The 23,167-nt window shown below is 40.6% G+C and overlaps 1 protein-coding gene across 7 annotated transcripts in view; it reads left to right on the plus strand.

Moving 5' to 3' along the window:
- Window positions 1-23,167, plus strand: part of WASHC5 (WASH complex subunit 5) — a 63,245-nt gene that overhangs the window by 33,889 nt on the left and 6,189 nt on the right. For 5 of the 7 annotated variants that reach the window (XM_074316722.1, XM_019723053.2, XM_019723124.2 and 2 more), the window contains 12 exons: window positions 666-767; window positions 1,304-1,483; window positions 3,074-3,198; window positions 5,603-5,765; window positions 6,187-6,289; window positions 6,378-6,457; window positions 9,620-9,723; window positions 11,164-11,293; window positions 12,789-12,885; window positions 16,152-16,305; window positions 18,248-18,335; window positions 21,143-21,545. In XM_074316722.1, the coding sequence (XP_074172823.1) occupies window positions 666-767; window positions 1,304-1,483; window positions 3,074-3,198; window positions 5,603-5,765; window positions 6,187-6,289; window positions 6,378-6,457; window positions 9,620-9,723; window positions 11,164-11,293; window positions 12,789-12,885; window positions 16,152-16,305; window positions 18,248-18,335; window positions 21,143-21,199 (1,383 nt within the window). In that variant the 3' untranslated portion in view covers window positions 21,200-21,545. Of the gene's footprint in view, window positions 1-665; window positions 768-1,303; window positions 1,484-3,073; window positions 3,199-5,602; window positions 5,766-6,186; window positions 6,290-6,377; window positions 6,458-9,619; window positions 9,724-11,163; window positions 11,294-12,788; window positions 12,886-16,151; window positions 16,306-18,247; window positions 18,336-21,142; window positions 21,546-23,167 lie in introns of those variants that run through there. The other 2 variants (XR_012490790.1, XR_012490791.1) reach the window with 1 other exon arrangement.

A 23,167-nucleotide genomic window follows, 5' to 3' on the forward strand; every position in this document is an offset into this window, starting at 1 on the left:
AGAAACAAGTCGGAATTCAAAGCAGTGTGCTTTAAAATGATTTGATGTTTTATGGCTCTGATAGGAGACTGTCTGTGGGGAAATAACAAAAGCTTTCTCATTACAGAAAAAATGAACCAGCAAAATAAACTTAAAGAGTTAGATAGCAGATTTGCTTTTTCATTTTATCCCCCAAATTAAATACAGAACCATTCCAAGAATGCTCAAAAAAAAAAGAGAATCATTAAATTTGCAGCGTGGTCCAACTCAAAACTTGAGTTTGTCCATCTGGCTATCGATGCCCTGAAAAGACAGTGAATTCAAATGCAGGCCCTTCACTCCACTCCCTCCTTCAAGTGATCAAAAAAGAGGCACTTTTTACTTTTAATGAAATTATTAAAATGTGAGGCAACTTAAGACTTTCCATACCCACCATCTTTGAAATGTCATATTGTAAAATTATCATCATGAATTTACCGAGATAAACCAAGTCCTAAAGAAGTGAGTCTAATTCTGTCTTAGCTACACAAGTTCACAGAGGAAGAGGAAAGGAAAACAGTCCTGATCCTTTAGAAAAGAGGTAGAAGAGTGTTCCACAGTGGATTCTGGAAACCGTTTTTCCTGTGGATTTCTTCAGGACCGAGCTTTTCCTCACTGCCATTTATTACTCTTCAATTTGCACATAGGTGGATCCGAAACAGTTGCTGGAAGACGGAATAAGAAAGGAGCTAGTAAAACGTGTTGCTTTTGCTCTTCATAGGGGATTGATCTTCAACCCTCGAGCCAAGGTACCACATGACCAAAATGAGTCTGTCCTTTCTCTTTCTCTTCCTCAGCTTGCAAAATGGGCTACAGCACCATTTTTAACAATTGTGAACAAGACCTTTCCTTCTAACATAGATCTAATATATGATTTTCAGTACAATTAGCGGATGTGCTTTTTGATCCTTTACTGTAATCCAGTCGTATTAAAGAAAATCCTGTTTAAAACCAGTACTTCTTTCCTTCACCTGTTGATCCCCAAGTTTAAGAATTGAACTGTTTGTGATTCTGAGTTACTTCCTATAGTTGAAAGAAATTGGTTAACCCTACAGCAGATAGGAACTATAAAGGCTAATTTTTTATTTTGCCTAATCTGTTGAGTAATATGGTCATTTTCCTCAGAAAACGTAGGTCTGAAATTTACATATGGGTAATTTTCATCTTAGTAAACTCAATTCAAAATAGTTTGTTTTAAGATAGATACGCAAATAAGAGAAAGATAGACTATAGTGGTTGACAGTCTACTCCAAAATAATAGAATTTATGTTTCCCGTTTGCACAGCCAAGTGAATTGATGCCGAAGCTGAAAGAGTTGGGGGCCACCATGGATGGATTCCATCGTTCTTTTGAATACATACAGGACTACGTCAACATTTATGCTCTGAAGATCTGGCAGGAAGAAGTATCTCGTATTATAAATTATAATGTGGAGCAAGAGTGTAATAACTTCTTAAGAACAAAGGTGTCTAAATACATTTTAAATTCTTGACTGTATTTATTATTTCTGACATTTAAAATACATACCCTAAACCTCAGAAATGCCAACAACAAAGTTCATTTAAACAGTTTCTAAAAATCAGTTAGCACTAGATAGTCACGAATATCTTTGGGGCTGTGAGAGTTGCAGAAAACTTTATACCGTGTTTCCCCGAAAATAAGACCCAGACAGGCAATCAGCTCTAATGCATCTTTTGGGGCAAAAATTGATATAAGACCCGGTCTTATTTTACTATATCAGACTGGGTCTTATGATATAATATGACATGATATGATATGATATGATACCGGGTATAATATAATATATAATATAATATACTGGGTCTGATACATATTAATTTTTGCTCCAAAAGACACATTAGAGCTGATTGTCCGTCTAGGTCTTATTTTCGGGGAAACACGGTATGACACCTGGCCTCTGGGACTTTACTATCCTAAGGAGAAAGCAGACATAATTAAATGGGTACAGAATGAAGCTGTTTGTTGTCACTGTTATAACACAAGTGATTGACTGACAGTTCTTCTGAGACTTTGATCAGAATACATTCCTAAGTGGAATTGCTGGGTCAAATGGTAATTCTATGTTTAAATTATTACTGAACCACGAAACTGTTTCCCACAGTATCTGCACCATTTTTCATTTCCACCAGCAATGTCTGAGGGTTCTAATTTCTCCACATCCTCACCAACTCTTGTTATTTGCCTTTTTTTTTTCTTTTTAATTATAGCCACCCTACTGGGTATGGAGTGGTATCTTACTGTAGTTTTGGTTTGCATCCCCCTAGTGACTAATAATGTGAAGCATCTTTTCCTGTGCTCTTGGCCATCTGTATATCTTCTGTGGAGAAATGTCTACTGTGGTCCTTTGCCTAGTTTTTAATTGGGTTGTTTGAGCAGCAAATTCTTTTTTTCTTTTTTTTTTTCTTTTTTTTTTTAATTTTTTATTGGGGAATATTGGGGAACAGTGTGTTTTTCTAGGGCCCATCAGCTCCAAGTCAAGTTGTTGTTGTATCAATCTAGTTGTGGAGGGCGCAGCTCACTGGCCCATGTGGGAATCGAACCAGTGACCCTATTAAGAGCTTGCACTCTAACCAACAGCCATCTGGCTGCCCCTGAGCAACAAATTCTTAAGTGTCATGGCTGAGAAGTTAGATTTTAGTCAGTAGTTAACCAGGAGCCACTCTGTAAGCTTTTAATTAGAGAATTGATATGATTCAGGTATGAAAAGATTAAGTATCTTCCAGCCTTATAATATTTTGGATTTTTATTATTGCACTGATGCATGTTCACTTGTAAGACAAAAAGCCAGACTTCCTGTGTCCTTTCTTATTTCTCACTTCTCCATCACTTCACTTTTTCACAAACATTTTTTTTTACATATAAACATTATATGTGGCATTTCGGGGAGGCTACTAATACCGTTTGAAAGTTTCCTCTGAAACCAAGGAACATTTATTGTCACTCTAGATGCAACCTTGTCATTGTAAAACTGTGAGAAAAGCATAACTAGGGTAACTTGTCAAAGATGTTCTAAATATTTTTGTGTTCTTTCTAGATTCAAGACTGGCAAAGTATGTACCAGTCCACCCATATTCCAATACCAAAGTTTACTCCTGTGGACGAGTCCGTAACGTTCATTGGTCGACTCTGCAGAGAAATCTTGCGGATCACAGACCCCAAGTAGGTGCATCGACATTCCCCTGGGCCTTGAGCGCCGTGGGCAATCGAAGTCTCTCAACACACTCACATATTGCGTATACTCAGGTCACACCCTGGTCCCTGCTGCAGTTGAATCCCTTCTAATGGGTTTATTCAAATTCACTTTTTTTGCATATTTTCCTCAGTGTGACTGAGGTGACCTCAGTCCAAAGATATAGAGATTAAGACAACCCTTGAGTCAGTTTGGCCACCGTTTGTCTATGCTCCTCATGCTTTCCAGTCAGTTAACATTCTTCTCACTTAGGCCTGTGGACTCTCCGGTATATTAAAACATTTTAAAGTTACAAATTGCTCATCTGTACCTATGTAACCCTGGTACACGCCTCCATTCCAGTTACTGGCTCTTGCACTTGTCGACTCATTTCCCGACCTTTTAAGATGAACTTCTGGTTTCTTGGCCCAACACCCAAGTACTTTTGATAGTAAGAACCAACATTTATCAAGCACTTATTTTGTGCACTCCTCCCAGGACCTTATACACCCCCCTTCATTTACTCATTACAAGATTCTTACAAGGTGGGCATTGTTTTTCTTCCCATTTTAAAGATGAAGTAACCGAGGCACAAAAAAGCTAAGTCACTTGCCCAAGATCACAGAGTTAATAAATGGTGGACCCAGAATACACACCAGACCCTCCAACTCTGGAGCCCAACTCAAGCACTGTGTCTCTCATTCGAGGACAGACTACATAGCTTTGCATGCAGTAAGTCACATGAGCGAAAATCTCACATCCTCAAAAGTGCCATTGAGAATATGTTGAGTGGGCACCATGGTCGAGACTTGGCAAGCTGCTTCTCTCGGTGAATCCTGAGCCGGTCTTTCTCCTCTTTCTGGCTGACCTCTGACGAAGCAGTGAGTAGGTACTGAGACCGCCTGAGTGAAGGCAGATTCACATCTTGTGTCTCGTGTTCACGCACACACACGCACACACACACACACACGTGCTCACTGAGTGCGGCGATTGGTGGGATTACCCAGGAAAAGGTGATTTCTCTTCTTTCTCTGTCCAGCTGTGCATAGTTGAATGTGTGTAAGTTAGATGTTCTTGGACCTGTCTCCTTGGTACCGCCCTCTACTTCAGGCTTATTTTTGTCTCTTCAAACTTAGGAAACTTGACCAAAAATTCCAGTAGAAATGACTTTTGTCTGTGACTCATGGGCCAAGAAGACTAAGAGAGCCAAAACGTTTTGTAGCTCCTCCTTTCTGGGCACCCATCCCTTCTAGAAAATGGGTTTTCCCTTCTAGAAAACCCACCTAATGCCATGGTAATACTTGCAGAAAGGATTAAACATAAATGGGACTTCCATGTCACATACTGATTTCATCATCAGTGTTGGAAGCCTCTTAAGTGACACACTGAAAGTGCCACCAGCACTGCAATGGAGGAAGGACACTTGGAAGCTGGAAAGGAGCGGTCCTGTGCAGTTCCGGAGAGCGTCTTGTTCTTCTCATTTACTTCTGAATTTAAATCTCCTTAGCTCCTGAAGCTCTCTTAACTGCCTCCAAAACCCCGTTGCGGTAAAGATATGTGCTGCTTCTCACAGTTGGGGGCATATTGTCTCTCGAGTTCATGGAATTGCCGTGTCTGAGGCTCCGTGCCAGGACTACCGAATCTGGCCATCTGTTTTTCAACACACTCTACCAGTGACTTAAGGTCCCTACCCCAACATTTGAGGACCTTTAAAATGGTGGCTAAGGGCGTGGTGTTGGAATCCGGCCTCTCTACGCTTCAGTCATCTCACAAGTTTCAAATGGCTTATATATTACAAAGCTATTATGAGGAGGAAAAAGCAAGCATGTGGAACGGTCCTAGCACCTGGCGGGTAGGAAGTGCTCAGTGAATATTGTGGGTTATCATCATCGTCCTTTCACTCCTGAGTCTAGAAGGTGGTTGATGACCAGAATTGGGAGGAAAGAGGAAATGGCCTTGTCATCATACTCTAACGGCTAGATAGGGCGCCAAGACTCAGTTTCTTTCTTACTAAAATGGAAATGACACAAGGCTGTTTGGTCCACAGTCTAGAAATTTCAAGACCCTGTGGAGAGACCACTGGGCTCTGAAGTCCTCCAGCCTGACAATGAACCTAACCTTGTCCTGTTAACATGACTCCAAACAGCCTAACTCAGTGGAAATGAAGTAGTGACACAGCATCGGGCAGGAAAAGGTGGTTTGGCTCAGTTTTACCTGCCTGGTCCATCCAGTGTCACCCCAGAGATATTTTGGGTGCCTAGGTACAGAGGTCATTCAGCACAAATCGTGACTGTTCTTGATGTCTGATACCCCAAATCCTGTTGAACCCCACATCTCTTGATGAAGAATTCTCAGCTGCTTTTGGGTTTGGGGTGTGTTTTGTTTTTCTTTTAGAATGACGTGTCACATTGACCAGCTGAACACTTGGTATGATATGAAAACTCATCAAGAAGTGACTAGCAGCCGCCTCTTCTCAGAAATCCAGACCACGCTGGGGACTTTCGGCCTGAACGGGTTAGACAGGCTTCTGTGCTTCATGATTGTAAAGGAGCTACAGGTGAGCCTGTTGGTTCCCATGCATGTCTCGTGCTCCCCTGGGGGAGATGAGAGCTGATCGTTAGCTCGTCTTCCATGCTTCCCCTACTGACATCAGGTATTATAAATGAGATTCCCATTAGGTATGTAAGAACGAGAATAAACTAGAATTTCTTGGCCAGTATAGTATTTTTATAGGTAGATGGGATTTGTGGGTTTCATGTTGGGAAGATAAGACTTTTTCTCTTTGAAGCCAGCCACTCTTCCTGGAAACAAGGGATGTTTCTAATAGGAAGCGGAAGTTAACTGCTTCCCCCTGTTGTCCTATTTACAGTGTGGTGTGATTTAAGCTAGTCTGTGTTCTACCTGACATTTCACTTAACTGGAGTACTTACTCCTTTATTCATTACGTTTGGTTCTTTGATTTTTGCCTTCTTTTCTAGAATTTCCTCAGTATGTTTCAGAAAATTATCCTGAGAGACAGAACTGTTCAGGATACTTTAAAAACCCTCATGAATGCTGTCAGCCCCCTCAAAAGTATTGTAGGTGAGTGTTCTGAAATGAGCCTGAGGTGGAGATTGTACTGTAGCCTTTCCAAATTCACTAAATAGAAAATTGTATTTTAACCTTTCAGCAAATTCGAATAAAATTTATTTTTCCGCCATTGCCAAAACACAGAAGATTTGGACAGCTTATCTCGAGGCTATAATGAAGGTATGTTGTGAAGGAGAGGGTGATAATCAATGCTATGTTTTTTTAATTATTAATTTATTGTAATTTTGTTGCCCAAAGAAAGCCATTCTTCTTTCTTTTGTCATTAGAACAAAAATACAACACTTCTATCCATTATTCTAAATTCATTTGTTTCTTTATCTCCCTTTCTGGAACTGTTCTTAAGTATGCTTTTCATTGGCTTTTTGTTTTCCTTTTGCTCAAGGAATCTGTTTCTTTTTGAAATGCCTTTTGGCAAGAGGTGCTTTCACACAGGAAATGGAAGTTTTCCTCCCTCAATAACACTGTATCCTCTCAAAATAAGTTCCTGTAATGAACCGCTCTGTCAGTTTATGGACCATTTGTCTCTCCCCTCTTGTGTCTGCATAGATGTGAGAAAGCCAGGTTCTTTGGGGCATGAATCATCCTTACACCATGAATAGAATACTGAGTCTTTGGACATGAATAAGAACGTGAAATGAGGAGATTGATCTACTGGATGGAAATCAACTTAGTGTAAAATGTGCTCTCCTCTGTTATCCTGCCTTGACACTGACAGTGGATCCCAGGGATCCTCTGTGTGTCCTTCTTTCATCATTTGATGGCCCAAGATATTCAACAACCCTTTATTGAATACTTGTCAAGTACAAAACTTTGTCAGTTGTTGGGTGATACTGTTAAAGGAAACACTACCTGTCTCCTCAGAAAGCCTGCTAACAGTCTAGTAGGTCTCCTGACGGAAAACTGATTCATGGTTAAAAGTACCACGTACCCCAGGAAGAGTCTAGAATGCTATAGGAATTTAGAAAAGTTCCATTCTCTTGTTCCCAGCTAAATAAATTGCTCATGGAGACAGTACTCATTGTGTCTCGGCCAAATTCACAATGTATTGCCCATAATTTGAGAGAATTGTTTATGTTTTCTGTGTGTGAGTGTGTGTGTGTGTGTGTGTGTGTGTAATTTGGAAACTTAAACATGGTAGGTAACACAAGGAGCCTTTGAGTCTGCTAGATGTCCTCTTGCTATATAGGTCTGCTGCTCCCTTAGCCAGGTGATTTTCAGATACTGAAACTATGTGAAATACCACGCCGGCCTAGTTTCTGATTGCTGGAAAACCTTCTAGGAGGTGAGGTCTTACCTCTGTAGGAAGCCAGGGGTGGTTGTAGGCGTTCTGGGGAGAGGCTTGGAGGTTTTCCTCTTGGCTGCCAGATGGTTTGCAGCCCAGTGGCTCTTCCAGACTGCTGTTAGTTGTAATTGCTGGTAATTCAGTAGTAGCCCGTGTCTAAGTCAGTGATCTTTACATAGGCTCCCAAGGACTTTTGTTGTCGTTTCCTCCTGAATTGGGGAGCTTGCATCCACTAAGCTGTGCTAATGATCTGGAACAGCGACGGAAACAGTCTGTGCTGGTCAGTAGTGATGGCAGCCCCTAGCCACATGCACACATTGTACACTTGACACATGACCTATGAGACTGACGAACTGAATTTCTTATTTTATTTCATTTTAACCAGTTTAAATTTAAATTGCCACATATGGCTAGTGGCTACTGTATTTGTCAGTGCAACTCTAGAGAAACTGTGGAGACAAGGGGATAATCCAGATAGCTCTAAACAAGTAAATAAATAGATGGAATGAGTTTATCATGCTCCCAGGCTCCTTGGCCTCTCCAGTATTGTATTAAAGTAAGTGAGCACCAAAAAGAAAAAGTGTTGATCACCAAGATTCACGCTTTAAATAAGAACAAGTTATATTAAACTGACTTGATTTCTGTTCCCATTTCTAGATTGCTCATTTCAAGGGAACCCTTGACATAGCGTATCTAGAATTAAGCCAGAAATTAAATGGGCCAGATACAAGGTTGGAGAGACATTTTTGCGTGGCCTGAGAGAACCCACTATTTTCTTGCACTTGTTCTATTCTGGTTTGTAAATGATATATATCTATTCACAAAAAGTTTCTTACTTATACGTAGCAATTTTTTTTGCATTGACTTTTATTTTCTTCACATAAGTAGAATAGTAAGAACAGTTGTCGAAAGGAATACATTTGAGGTCATTTAACACTTTTTTAGCTGTTACAAGCTTCGTTTATCTAAACAATAGCTTTGCTCTTAGAGAAGGCCACTCTTTTTCTTGATTTTTCTCTGTCCCCAGCAAGTCAAAGGAAATGTGTTCATTTCCACCTTATTGCTGCTGGAATTATAAAGCAGCCTTCACTCTTGTTCCTCCTTGCCCCAGCACTAACCTTTTAGGAATGCTTTTTCTAGAATAGAAAATAAGAAGTTTACTGGCACTAAAAGTCAGAGTGGATTGTTGGCTTAGGATGCTGACAAGTCTATGGGAGCAAGCTGACATCTGTCCCATACCGGACCCCAAAGTTCACCATCACCTGACAGTCGTCATATGCTCGTCACCATTTGGAAGTTACAGCAGTTGATCCACCATGTTGACATAACTCCTATCACAACCTGTTCTTTTAATAGTCTGATAATTATATTTCATTACACTCGGCTTCCATTGTTACCCTATGTGTTTTATTTTGTACATACAACAGAATTATTCTAGAAGAGTGTCCCTGTGCTTCACCAGATTCCCAAAGAGGTTCAAGGTACAAAAACAAGGTTGAGAACCCCTGGATTAGGAGTTAACATTGTTAGAGGGGCCTTCTTGGTGGGTTTTATTATGTAGATTATTTTTTCACCCAGATTATTATATGATCTATATTGACGAGTGGTGTGGGAGACTAATATTCACCACATTTTAGACTATCAGAGTGACATAGCATCCTCAGGACTTGAGAGAGTTCTGTTTAGGACAAATGCAGGAAGTAGGGCTTCTCATCGCAGCTAATAACTTTGGAGATCTTACTCCAAAAGAGCAAAAATAGAGCTTCAAAAGTGACTCCTTTAATACATGAACAACTGAACATGAATGAATTACTTTGTAAGATGTTAGACCTTGGGAACATTTTGAGGGTGGCGTCCAGGAGTCTACCCAGATGTCCCCTGAAGGGTCTCCTGAGCCATGGACCAGCCCTCGCCAGCCTTCAATGTTCTGTAGAGTGTGGTGATCCTCCCCTGAAAAGGTGTCATCTTGGTGTTTGCCTCCTGCCATCACTTTGAAATATTTACCTGTTCTACCTGTTCTTTCTCTTGCTTCATCACAGGTTGGGCAGATGCAGATTCTGAGACAACAGATTGCCAATGAATTAAACTATTCTTGTCGGTTTGACTCCAAACACCTGGCAGCTGCCCTGGAGAATCTCAACAAGTAAGTGCCTGCGCCTAAAAGAGCCATCGGGCCTGCATTGTTCATCATCAGTTGGCATCCCAGCCTCTTCAGCACCTACTCTTTTAAGTTCTCTTTGGGTGAGAAGGTTCTGTTCATTTATAGGCTTCCTTACCCTGGATAGTCAACTGTCTTCAGAAGCCTCTTCCCTCAGTATTGTACCTTAGGTGGGTGGGTAGGTAGGTGTGTGTGTGATGGAGTCATTTATTCAACCAACATATATCAATCACTTAATACCCACCAGACACTGTGCTAGGTAGGTGCTTGCGCAGATTGAGAAAGCAATTGTAGGTGACCCTTGAACAACACAGATTTGAATTGTGCAAGCACTAATATGCAGATTTTTTCAATAAATACTATAAATATATTTTCTCTTCCTTATGATTTTCTTTTTTTAAAAAAATAAATTTTATTAGGAAATATTGGGGAACAGTGTGTTTCTCCAGGACCCATCAGCTCCAAGTCATTGTCCTTCAATCTAGTTATGGAGGGCACAGCTCACTGGCCCATGTGGGAATCAAACCAGCAACCCTGTTGTTCAGAGCTCGCACTCCAACCAACTGAGCCATCCGGCTGCCCCTATGATTTTCTCAATACTTTATTTTCTCTATCTTACTTTATTGTAAGAGTACAATAGCTAATACATATAACATATAAAATATATGTTTTTGTTTGTTTGTTTGTTTTTTAAGGAGGGCACAGCTCACAGTGGCCCATGTGGGGATTGAACTGGCAACTTTGGTGTTATTAGCACCGTGCTCTAACCAACTGAGCTAACTGGCCACCCCTCAAAATATATGTTAATCAACTGTTTATGTTATCAGTAAGGCTTCTGGTCAACAGTAGGCTGTTAGTAGTTAAGTTTTGGGGGAGTCAAAGGTTATACATGGATTTTCGATTGCACAGGGTGTCGACACCACTAACTTCCCAAATGCACACCTGACTTTCCACAGAACTGAGTCACTAAGCACCCCGAGGGCAGTTAGAGGCACGCTGATGACTGGGAGTGGCTCTGGGCACACACCCCGGAGTGTAGTCATACCCTCCACCTCACCACCAGCTTGCTCTCATTTCAGGCCTTTGACTTAACAACAAATAATCCATGCTTCTCGGTCACAGCATTAGTACTTTTGACAAAGTCGGTGTGAAAAGAGTTTAGTCAATTTATAAAAATTGAATGACGAAAGCGTTTGATTTGGGTTGACTCCAAAATATAAAATAGGTTAAATTTTCCACTTACGATCAATTGGAAATTGAGAATTAGAAGATTCAAGAGTTGGCAGGTCCTTCTTCCTCTGTTTCTTCTTTTACAGATAAGAAAACTGGGGCTGTGAAAGATGACATCATAGCCTATACTAACTGTTGTATAAATTCCGTTCATCTCTAACGTTTATCACTGGTTTTTATTTTCCCTCCGTTTAGAGCTCTCCTAGCGGATATCGAAGCCCACTATCAGGACCCTTCTCTTCCTTACCCCAAAGAAGATAACACACTCTTATATGAAATCACAGCCTATCTGGAGGCAGCTGGCATTCACAATCCGCTGAATAAGGTTCATAGTTAAAAGATGTGATGGTGTGGTGGGGCGCGGTGGGGTACAAACGGTGACATGGCCCAGCTGGCAAGTTGCTGTGCTAAAATACTGGGAGAGCCCGGGTGCAGATCCCAGGGCTTCCGTTCCCTCAAGTCCCTGCCCTTTCTGAGCTCCTCTCACTGCACGTTACGTAAGGCTGCGCTCACACCATCCCTGCCTGACTCCGGTGTGGAACCAAACGATACAGTGTTTGTCAGAGCTCCTTAAACAGTGAAAAGTGCTCTGTCTGTAAGAGAGAAGTTTTAGGTTTCTCTGAGGTTTGCTGCTTGACTACAACTAAATGGTTGCATTTGTCCTTCTTTCCCCAAAGATGCTTCCCTCTGGGTGACAGTAATCACAAGTGTAATCTGGGGCTACAGACTCTTCTCTGCAATTCTGATCTCCAAAAATCTCTGAGAACTGGGTTGTTGTTTTTTCACAAATTGTTGCCAAATTTCATTTGGTGGCCAAACCTGTTCCTGGCTGTTGATACTCCTGTGAATATTTGTGTTTTGAGGCAGATACTGATGACTTTGATTACAGGGTGTTGATCTAGACAGTGTTATCAGCTTTCTAAAATCTGTAAAATGTGAAATTCTGAAATCTGTATGATCCCCTAGGTTTTTAGATAAAAGATTATGAACCTAAATAGCAGCTCACATTTTTTGAGTACTTACTACATGTCAAGCCAGTACTGTGTTAACCCAGCCATGGGTCATCTTACTTAATCTCACAGCAACTCTGTGAAATGTGCCGTTCTTGCGTGAGGATCCTGAGGCTTAGAGGTGGGTAACTTCCCCGGGGCTCTAACAAGCCATGGAGCTGGGCAGTCTAAGCAGAATCTAAGCAGAGCCAGCTCCTGCCAGAATGCCACCCTGCCTCCCAGGCCAGCCAGGAGGAGCAGGGTAGCAGGATATGCCCAGCTTTCTGCCAGGTGAACCCGGAGGGAGACGGCTCTGGGACATAGGCCAGGGGAAAGCAAATGAAAAAGCAAGGGGACCCCCTGCTGGCTTTCTACTATGGACTGCCACTTGCTGCTATATGGAGCTCTCTTTCTGCCTCTTTCTCTTTCCCTCCTTCCCACCTTCCCTTTCTCTGCCCTTCCCTCCAGCTTTGCCTTGACTGCTGTATTTTGCTTTCCGTCCCATTCTTGCTCATCACTTTTTGTCCCCTCCCTTTGTTAATGACATTCAAAGGATTGTGGGGAGGAGGGCAAGTAACTACTAGTCCCTAAGCCAAACTGTTCCCTTCCCGGAAGGGCTGATTGATATACAGGTATTTATGGGCTTGCGGGGAGGGGCGTCAGTGGTGGTAAATAAAACTCTGCAGGTAGCAAATTAACGGGACCATCCTAGTTTTAGGTAGTCTGAAGAGCACATTAAAAGAAAATGGAAGCTTTCCATCTGAAAATGTGTTCTGCAGTATTGAGCAACGTGCAGAAAACATTCATTTGTCTTCCCTTTCTCTTTTCCAGATATACATAACAACCAAGCGCTTACCCTACTTCCCAATTGTCAACTTTCTATTTTTGATCGCCCAGTTGCCAAAACTTCAGTACAACAAAAACCTAGGTACTGTATCACATTTATTCTCTGCAATAAGTAAGAGTAACAGTAGCTTAATCTCTAACCAAACAGCTCTGTGTCTAGAATGTCATGTCACATATGAGATCTTTTCTCAGTTAAATGCATATTTATAGCATCCATGTCTTTGGGCCTCTGAAATATGATGCACCTTCATGAAATGTAGACGGTGGATTTGATATCAACCAACTAAAGTCCACCTTTAATTTCCAGTGGTCAACCGTCCAGTAAATTGTGTGGGGACCTTGGCCCCTCTCATTTCGTTAATGTTTAGCAGCTGGTATCATGTGAAAGAAAATGCTTTTGGTTAATGTCCTATCCTTTCAACAAATGTATGTGCCTACTGTGTTTCTAGAACTGCGGTATGAAGAATAACAGTATAGTTGGGAGAGAAGACTAATACAGGAATATTTAATACTTTAAGATATGTATGATTAACATGTAAAAATATTTGGTACAAGCAATAGATACCAAAGGCTTCCAGTAGATTTGTTCTGTCCAGGGACATAACCCTAATTTTTTTTTTTTTTCAGTCATTGATCACTTTATCTTGAACATTTTTATAATCACAATTCTAATAGATTCCCAAGTACTTCCTCTGTCTCCAAACTTTGTTTCTAGGTAGTATTTTAAAATCCACTATAAATTTACTTGAAAAGTATTATGAGAGCTTTTTAGTAAATGTTATTTATTATTTTTTAACCAGTGATTGAAGTATTTCCATGCCTATTTCATACGCTTTTTTAGGGTAAAGATGTGGAGTCTCTTTAAGGATTTTATTCTCTCATTCAAAAATGTTTCTTGATCTCAGACGCACCTCCCACAGCAATCCTTGTCACTGCCACAGATCACAGAGCTTGGTGGTGGCGCCCAATAAATAAACTTGCTGTAGGAGGGAGGAGACAAACATATGTCTGGATTCTGGCTTCAGCACTTATCACCTCGTGACTGTGGCCAAGTTAGTTCACCTCTTAGGCCAATCAGATTTTTAAAATACTTAAAACATTACCTAGCACAGAGCAAGTGCTCCACTGATGCTAACTCCTGATATTGGTCAAAATCAATGTCAAGAACCATCCCAAGATGGATTTAAGGGTTCGTCTCAAGATTCAGAGATTCATGTCCCCCCTCTGTTGTCCCTGGGTTACAAATTAAGAATCTACGATCCTTTATAATGCTGAACTGTCAGTGCTCAAAGATATCATGTTTTCATTAAAGAATTCATTCACGGATCCCATTGAGATGATAATTCCATCCTTGTACCTGTGGTTGAGGTCAGGTACCTTCATTATACAACTGCCTATGGGAAGCACCTCACTGTTCATGGAATTCTCAGATCGTTAAACAAAACCTTTACATGTCCTAGAAATGTGTCTGTACCTGACTACAGTTCTTTTCATGAGTTAAACTAATGTGTCAACTTGGGAATCAAATTTTTAAAAAATAGGACAGAAGAAGGAACGTCAGCGTGTGTATATATCCCCAAAATTTACTTAACCTTGTGAGCATTGTTCTCAAGACTGAGCTAAGAACGTGTGCCTACTTGGTCTGTCTGTTAAGAGTCTCTGTGGGGCTCCCAGCACAGAGCAAGCTTTTGTTGTAAATACCACATTTGCTTTCCCCCTGGAAAGGATGATTTCTACGTGTTCTGAGTAATGTTAGTGTCTTATGCAGTGGGCATTGAGGAACTCAGAAGTGGGAAGGCCTCGGTCAGGTAAAGCAGGATTACTGGGTTAAGATTTCCGCCTTCATAAGAACCCAAATATGGGATCTGGGGATCTGTCTTACCAGTTTAACTTTATAATAAAGTTGTACCATTTTATACCCCACCAGCACTTGGCAATGTTGGTCTTCTTAATTTTAACCATTTTAGTGGGTGTGTATGATATTTCATTGTCATTTTAATTTGCCTTTCCCTGATGATTAATGATGTTGAGCAATTTTTCTTGTGCTTTTTGGCCATTCTTTATATCTTTCTTTGTTAAATGTCAGTTCAAGTCTTTTGCCTGTTTTTAATTTGGGTTGATTGCTTTCTTATCACTGAGTTGTAACAGTTATGTATACATTATGAATACAAGTCCTTTGTTAGATATATGTATTCGGATTTTTTTCTCATATACTGTGGCTTCTGTATTCATTTTTTTAACTGGTAACTCTAACAAGCATAAGTGTTTAATGCTGATGCTGTCTAATTTATCTCTTTTTTTCTTTATAATTAGTCCTTTCTGTGTCCTAAGAGATCTGTGCCTCCCCCAAGGTCACAAAGATAGTCTCCTACGTTTTTTTCTAGAAGCTTTGTAGTTGTAGCTTTTACACTGAGGTCTGTGGTCCACTCAAATTCCTTTCTATCCACAGTGTGAAGTAGGGATCAAGGTTCATGTCTTCCCCATGAAAGATCCAAGTTCAGCACAAGTTCAGTGTTGGAAAGATTTCTCTCCATTAAATTGTTTGGATATTTGTGGGAATTCAGTTGATCCTATAAGGGTGGGACAGTTTCTGGATTTTCTTTTCTGTTCATCGATTTGTTTATCCTTCTGACAGTGCTGTCTGAATCACTGTAACTTTTTAATAATTCTTGAAATCAGGCAAAGTCTTCCAACTTTGTTCTTTTTCATCACGGTGTTTCCCCCTGGAAACCCAAGCTCTGTCTCCTGCTCCCCACGCAGCCATGTAGGCAGAAGGTCAGGGTGTCCAGATTTGGGCAGAAATCCTCAGAAACCCAGCTTTGGCACTCACCCACTTTACAAATTTCCTTCCTCCACTGTCGTGACTGCTGCAGATTCTTTTCTGATACAACACTCAACATTATGTTTAAAAATACTTTTTAAATATTTTGTCCAGCATTTTAATTATTTTCCTTGAAGAGAATAGTTCGGGGCATCTAATATGCCATGTTACCACTAATAGACGTCGATTTTCTGTCATTTTTATTTTCTCATTTACATTTATCTATACCTTTCAATTTTTTAATAATAACATGCCTTAATTGTTTAACCCAAAAGAAACAGTGATGGCAATTATAAAAACTAGTAACCACTATATTGCACTGCATCCTTCAGACCACTAGAAGCTTCCATCCATCCCGGGCCTAATTCAAAATGTAGTCCAGAGTTGTCATTCCCTCCAGATGATCACCTGCCAGAGGTGATGGGACCCGATCATGTGCACATCCATGAACATTCGCACTGAGTGAACGCTGCCAGAGGCGAGCACTTCACTTGGTGGTGTCATTGGTAATTTGTCCTTCCTTGCAGGGATGGTCTGCCGAAAACCTGCCGACCCTGTGGACTGGCCGCCACTCGTCCTGGGACTGCTCACCCTGCTGAAGCAGTTTCATTCCCGGTACACGGAGCAGTTCCTGGCGCTGATCGGCCAGTTTATCCGCTCCACAGTGGAGCAGTGTACAAGGTATAGATGGCCACTCGTACATGGAGTCATTTTACAGAGCAGGCCAGGAACCTTCAATGCCCAATTCCTCTTACCATGTTTCCCCGAAAATAAGACCTAGCCGCACAATTAGCTCTAATGCGTCTTTTGGAGCAAAAATTAATATAAAACATTATATTATTATATTGTATTTATATTATATTATCATATTATTTTGTATTATTTTATATAAGACCTGGTCTTATTTTACTATAAGACCGGGTATAATATAATTATATATTATATATAATATAATTAATATAAGACGTCATATTATATTATATTATTATGTTATATTTGTATTATATTATTATATTATATTATTATGTTATATTTGTATTATATTATTATATTATATAAAACCCGGTCTTATTTTACTATAATATAAGATTGGGTATAATATAATATAATAACATAACACAAATATAAACATAGCATAATATAATATGAGGTCTTGTATTAATTTTTGCTCCAAGAGATGCACTAGAGCTGATTGTCCGGCTAGGTCTTATTATCGGGGAAACACGGTGTTATCTCCTTGGTACAGATGGGGGTTGTCTGCTTACCCTGCTCTGTAAAGTGAGGGCACATCTACCTGTCACAAGGAATTCAAGGTGTGCCCCTGCTTAGTCACCCTGCCGGGGAGTCCGCTGGGTGCACAGTGATTTTTCTGTGGATGAGTCATGACCATGAGTAGCGACCAGCGTGGGGGAGAAAGTGTAGGCCTGTTCCTGTGTCAGCTATGGTGCTGGGCTCAGACCTACTGCCTTCCTTTGCAATTGACCCCATTTTGTGATTGTTACAATTTCATTTTTGAGACTTGCCCATCCTTCTGAGCTCTCTTTCATTTTTTCAGTTGTTAAAAAAATCTGCTCTTTGAAGCAAGGCTGACCATATGTCCTAGAAAAACACCCAGTGTGTGTGTGTTGTTCAGTCTGTTAGCTAAGATGGGGAAGGACTGGCCTGACGGGGAAATCCCATTTTAAGATGGCCAGTAACAAATGGAAACACCTAGAAGTCACCAGTGTGGGGAGCAGCATCTGGACCATGGCACATCGGGTGGAAGGGGCTTACCCAAAGCAAGAGAAGAAAGAAGGCAACAGCTGACATTAACAGTGTGAAGAAGAAACAGTTTTAACACCTAAAAACTCCTGATGAAAGCAAGAAAGAATGTAAGCCCCATAGGAAGACTTTGTGTGCTTTGCTGCATTCTCAGCTCTAGAGAGTAGTTGGCAGTATAGTTGTATGAGTGACTACGTGAGTAGAAAACTGTAAGGAACCGCATGGAAAACTGTAAGATACCATATTTATTTGACACCTCCAATATACAGTGTGGTCCACGCACCACCCCAGGTGCTAGAGACAGATCGATGAAGACATGACCCAGGCCCTCAAGGCAACCACCATACAAACAACTGAAAACTGAAGAGGCTTGGAGGAAGATACTAAGTCTATCCAGAGCCTAAGAAAAGGCCATCTGCCCATAGGAGTCAGGGAGGACTTCCCAGAGGAGGAAGCACCCAAGCTGAGACTAGAAAGCTGTCCAGAAGTTTACTGTCAAATACACATGCAGAGCAATTGTAGCTGCAGAGACTGAAGGGCATGGGCAAGTGTAGCCTGTTCACGGACCTGCCAGTCTGAATTGGGAAGTGCTGAGGGATAGAGAGAGATGAGTCTAGACAGGTAGCAGGGACCATATTATGAAGGGCCATGCAAACCACAGAGAAGTTTAGATTTTATCCTCTAGGTTATGTTTTGAAGATATGTGAGCAGGATAATGACTTGATATGAATCGAGGATGTTCTATAGATTTGTTTCTTCTTTCACTTCATTTAGTAGTCTGCCATTTTAGTCTTTCAGTAGCTTAACTGAGGGCCTACTACGTGCAAAACAGTTAATTGATGCGGACTGTTCCTCTTATCAGCCAGAAGATACCTGAGATGCCTGCGGATGTTGTGGGTGCCCTTCTGTTCCTGGAGGATTATGTTCGGTACACAAAGCTACCCAGGAGGGTAAGTGATAAGGAACCATGTTGATGCCCTTTTTGTTAAAAGATAGTATGAAGACTGACCCTGGACCCATTCCCAGTGGGTGCCTCTCCCCTCGCGACTGCTCTGGCCCACAGCTCTGAAAATTCCCCACCTCCCCACCATTTTCAGTGGCTTTGCAAGAAGACAGAGTTTAATACAGCTTCCCTCTCTTTCTCACCCTGTGCCATGCTGTCCTGCTGTGAGCAACTCGCCCAGTTCAGGAGTTTAGATGGACAGTCCAGAGAGAATTCCTTAAATGGCCACAGCAGAGAAATAATCAGGTGTGGTTTGTTCTCTCTCCCCAGTAATCTGGTTCCCACAGTAAGTCTGGTTAAGTTTGTGCCACAGCTAAAGTTAGAGATGAGCCTGGTTTCAAAAAATGAGACAACTCGTCACCTTTTAAGAAACAGAAATGCTTTCCTCTTCCTTTCTTGCTACTAATTCCACTTTGGTGTTAGCTCAAGGTGGAGACATGGATGTTAAAATGTAAGACTTTCATAGATGCTGAAAAGCCAATATGATTTTTAAAAATGAGTAGTTCAGGAATCAAGATACTTTTTTATAACAAAAGCCAAAGGTGTTTTAGAAATTAACTAGCAACGTCATATTTAATAGTGAAACACGAGTGGCATTCTCATTAAAGCCAGGACTATACCGGTGATAGGACTCGCTGCTGCTTTTGTTGTACAGGTGCGAGACAGTAAGAAATGAAACAAAAAATATGCATAATGGAAAGAAAACAAATTTGTATTTATTGAGGATGTAATTGTCTCCATTGAATATCCAATAGAATCATGTGAAAAACTATTAAGAGTTCAGAAAAGCTGGTTACAGAATAAATGTGTAAATATTCTAGTAAAATGTAAAAAAGATCCTATTCACATAATTAACAAGGAAATAATACAGTTGAGAATAACCTCTTCAAGAAATATGAAAGAACAATTTAGAAAAAACTATAAAATTTTAAAATATACAATTTCAAATCCATGTTTCTGAATGAGGAGACTCAAATATTTGAGAGACGTCAGTTCTTTCTAGTTTATAGGTTTACTGTAGTTATGATTAAAATCCCAGATAATTTTTTAACTTGGAAAAGATTTGTAAAACTTTCATAGGAAATGGGCTAAAATAGGATTTTTCGTTAAAAGAAGATATTAAAACATACCACATATTAAAATACATTGTAAAACAACAAAAAATCAAAATAGTGCGTGGTACTGCTATGAGACGCAATAGATGGATCAATAAACTAGAATATGTAGCCTAGAAATAAATCCTAGCACATACAATTCCACATGAGGAAAAATAGCATCTCAAATTAGAGGAGGAAGGGTATATTAGTCAGTAATGCTGGGCCATTTGATTCATTATGTAGTTAAAGAAAACAGCAAAGTAGTCTCTTCACATCTCCCATGTATCAAAATACAGAGAGTTAATTTGAAAAATGAAACAATTATCAGATATTTGACTAAAATTAATATATTAGCTCTCAGAACTTCCTATGTAAAACACCAAGGGAGGACAGCATAAAAGCAAAGATTTAGAAATTTGCTCTCTTATAAATGCTGAATGTGATTCAACAATTCTGTCAAATGTCTCTTAAAAGTTAAAGAAAGTATTAACAGAAGACCCGTTTCCTTGATTTATAGTGTACTCTTAACACCAATAAGAAAAAGATAACCAACCCAATCCTAATAGGAAAAGAAAATGGGCAAAGGATATTAACAAGCAGTTTTCAGAAAAGGAAATATAAATGGGTAATAGACATTTGTAAAGAAGCTCAACCTTATTTCTATTCTAGGGACACAAATCAAAACAACAGTAAAAGTACTGTTTCCACCCATCAAATTGGTGGTCACGTATTGGGTCCCTAGTGTTTGGAAGGGATTGGAGAAATACTACTTCTCAGTCCTGCTGGTGAGAGTGTCAACTGGCTTAGCTTTTGGGGAGGGAAATTGATTTTATCAAAAAAAGGATTCTATAATTTACTTACCTTATCCCAGCAATTCCACTAGTAGGAATTTACCTGCTGGATATATGTACAAAAGTTCACCAAGATATGTGTGCAGGGATATTCACAATATAAGATTTAGTAAAGTACACAAGATTATGTGATCCTAATTTTGAGAGAGAGTTTTTGTGTGTATAACCCGGAAGAATTCAATACGAAATAATTACCAGTTTTAGTTTTCTCTAAGGGATTGAGATTAGAGATTCTTTTTAAACTCTTGCATTTGCTAAATTTCCCCAAATTAGCAGGTGATAACCAGAAAAAAATTATACACTACTTTTTTAAAAATACCAGTCTCCAGCACTTGGAGAGTACCTGGTTTCCACACCACCCCAATTCCAGCCCTCAGGGCCGCCCCTAAGAACAGCTAAGGAATGGGGTTGCCCCGCTGGCCTTCCTCTTCCCCTCTGGTCATTCATTTGCCAGAACATCCTGGTCTGCCAAGAGATTACCTCTTAGTACTTCCCAGCAAATCAAAGTCCCTTTAAGAGTCAAGGAGCTCATATTTGGGGGTGGGGGTGGGGGGAGGGTAAGCTGGGCAGCACCCTCTCAGGTGTTAGCAGTGCCAAGAAGTTAAGATGCCAGGTCAGAGAACCCAGGAAGACACGGAGGCACTGGCCTCCGAGTGGCCCACCCATGTGGATCCAGTGCTTCCCTGCGGTTCCCGGGTTCCCTGGCCCCGAAGGACCTCTTCATTCCTTCAGTTTTTCATGTGGAAAATCTGAGGTTTATTCTGAATGGTAACACTAAGAATAATTTAACTCCTTTGTTTTTTTAGGTTGCTGAAGCACACGTGCCTAATTTCATTTTTGATGAGTTCAGAACAGTCCTGTAACTTTCTCTTCTGCTTCTTCAACGGAAGGATTGTCCTTCAGTCTTGCCACCATCGCTAAAATGAATTGAGAGCTGAAACTCAACTGCTCACATCACTGCATGTTTTCCATCTATCGTGGGAAGCATCAGACATTCTGAGTAAGGTGTATCTCATGGGAAGTAGGTAATAGAATTCTTATTATTTAAATCATGGTATAATATGCAATTTACATCATGTGAAAGCAGAACCCATTTTTGTACTGCCTCTTATAAATGCTGAATGTAATTAAGTATAAATCCATTTAGTTTTATGTTTCAAAGAACTATTTGTGCAGCTCCCAATTTTCAGTAAAATAGTATTGCCAGTACTCAAAGTTGTGCTTCTGCTTATGATTCAAAAATTGTATATTCACGGTGCAAAACACCTTGTCTGGAAGGTAAGAGATGAATCTGGTAGGTCCTATGGACATTCATGACATGCTGACAGGCATGTGGTGACAGCCAGACTAGCAGCAAACGTAGTGACCACACAATCTATGGACCACGGACCATGGAATTTTCTTGAGGTCTGAGGCTCACCCTCCTCTTCCAATCCCGACACCCTCAGGGGTTCCCTGCATCCTTTCTGTGGGGCTCCCTAACTTCAGCTGCTCTTGCCACCCTTCCTTTCCTTCCTTAGCAACCCAAGCCCTCCCTCCTCCTAACCCCTTCACCCCCTTTTTTGGTAAGAGATTAACCATTAGCTTTTAACTCCCCCCCCTCCAAATCCTAAATCACTTCTGCATCAAAATTCCTCTGAAAAGGGCACTACCATCCTATTGTGGCAACTGGAGAAGAGCACTAAAGATGTTTTCACCCTGACCTTAGAGCTAACTATGTCCCCCTCTGAAGAAGACAGGGACAAGTCAAATAAAATTGAAAGTGCTTGACAGTCATTCAGCAGGGGAAGGTGCAGGGGAAGAAGCACTGATTTGTCATCAAGAGGCAAAGTTTTGAGTCCTGGTTCCCCCACGAGCTGAACTTTGTCCCAAGCCAGCCTGTTGTCTTCATCTGGAAAATCAGGGCTAAATGATTTCTTCCGTTCCTTTTAGTTTTCTGATTTTATGACAAGTTATTCCTTTTGTCAGAAGGCCTCGAATCCTAAAATACTGACAGAAAAATAAATGACTTTACAGCTTTTGATTATTTCACCATCATAGTAGAAAAGGATTTTAAAAGGCATCTTGTCAGCAGAGGAGAGCCGGCACCTCACAGCCCAGCCTGGTTGAGGCCCGAGGGCAGAATTTTAAAAGCCAGTGGTTACCTGGCATGTAAGGAGCTTGAAGTCTCACCCACTGAGAGGCTGACATGTAGGAAATAGCTAGTAAGCCCACAGCCATCCTACTTCCACACCTCAAAAGTATGTTGGTTTTCCATTTGTCGTCGGATAACGGTAACTGCACGAAATGAGTACTTTGTGAAAATGGACCCCAACAAAAGCCAGCTGCTAAACAGGCCAGATCTAAGAAAGGGAGTTTTTAAACAGAAAATAGAGATTTGAGATAAATGTGAGGGAATCTCCTGAACCAAGAGAGTGAGTCCACCAGACGTGCCACTAAAACAAGGCAAAGTGGTATATGCAACTGGTGATCTGGCCTGTGAAAAATGTTCTCAACTGAAAGAGAACTTATAAGTTTAGAAAGAGAGATTTGTATTATAAAGGCTTTACAAGTCATTTTGGCCCTAGCCATTAGACTCTGAAGTCGTTCCTTCATAGCCCAGGTTACACTGTACTGCTCTGATTTCAGGGGGAGCAATTTACTTTTGTGGTATTTGGGGGTTTACTGAAGTCTCAGGAAACCCTTTCTGAGTGTCTATAATCTCTTCAAATAAATACACTGTAAACTCAGTAAGAGCTAATGGATTTTAAGGCATTATTTATGCCAGGTGTTACAAGTGCTGATTTGTTCATTCTCTGTTTCTTGAAATCATTATCTAATCTAGCCTGGCT

This window comes from Rhinolophus sinicus, linkage group LG12, assembly GCF_036562045.2.
Source record: "Rhinolophus sinicus isolate RSC01 linkage group LG12, ASM3656204v1, whole genome shotgun sequence".
Lineage (NCBI taxonomy): Eukaryota > Metazoa > Chordata > Mammalia > Chiroptera > Rhinolophidae > Rhinolophus > Rhinolophus sinicus.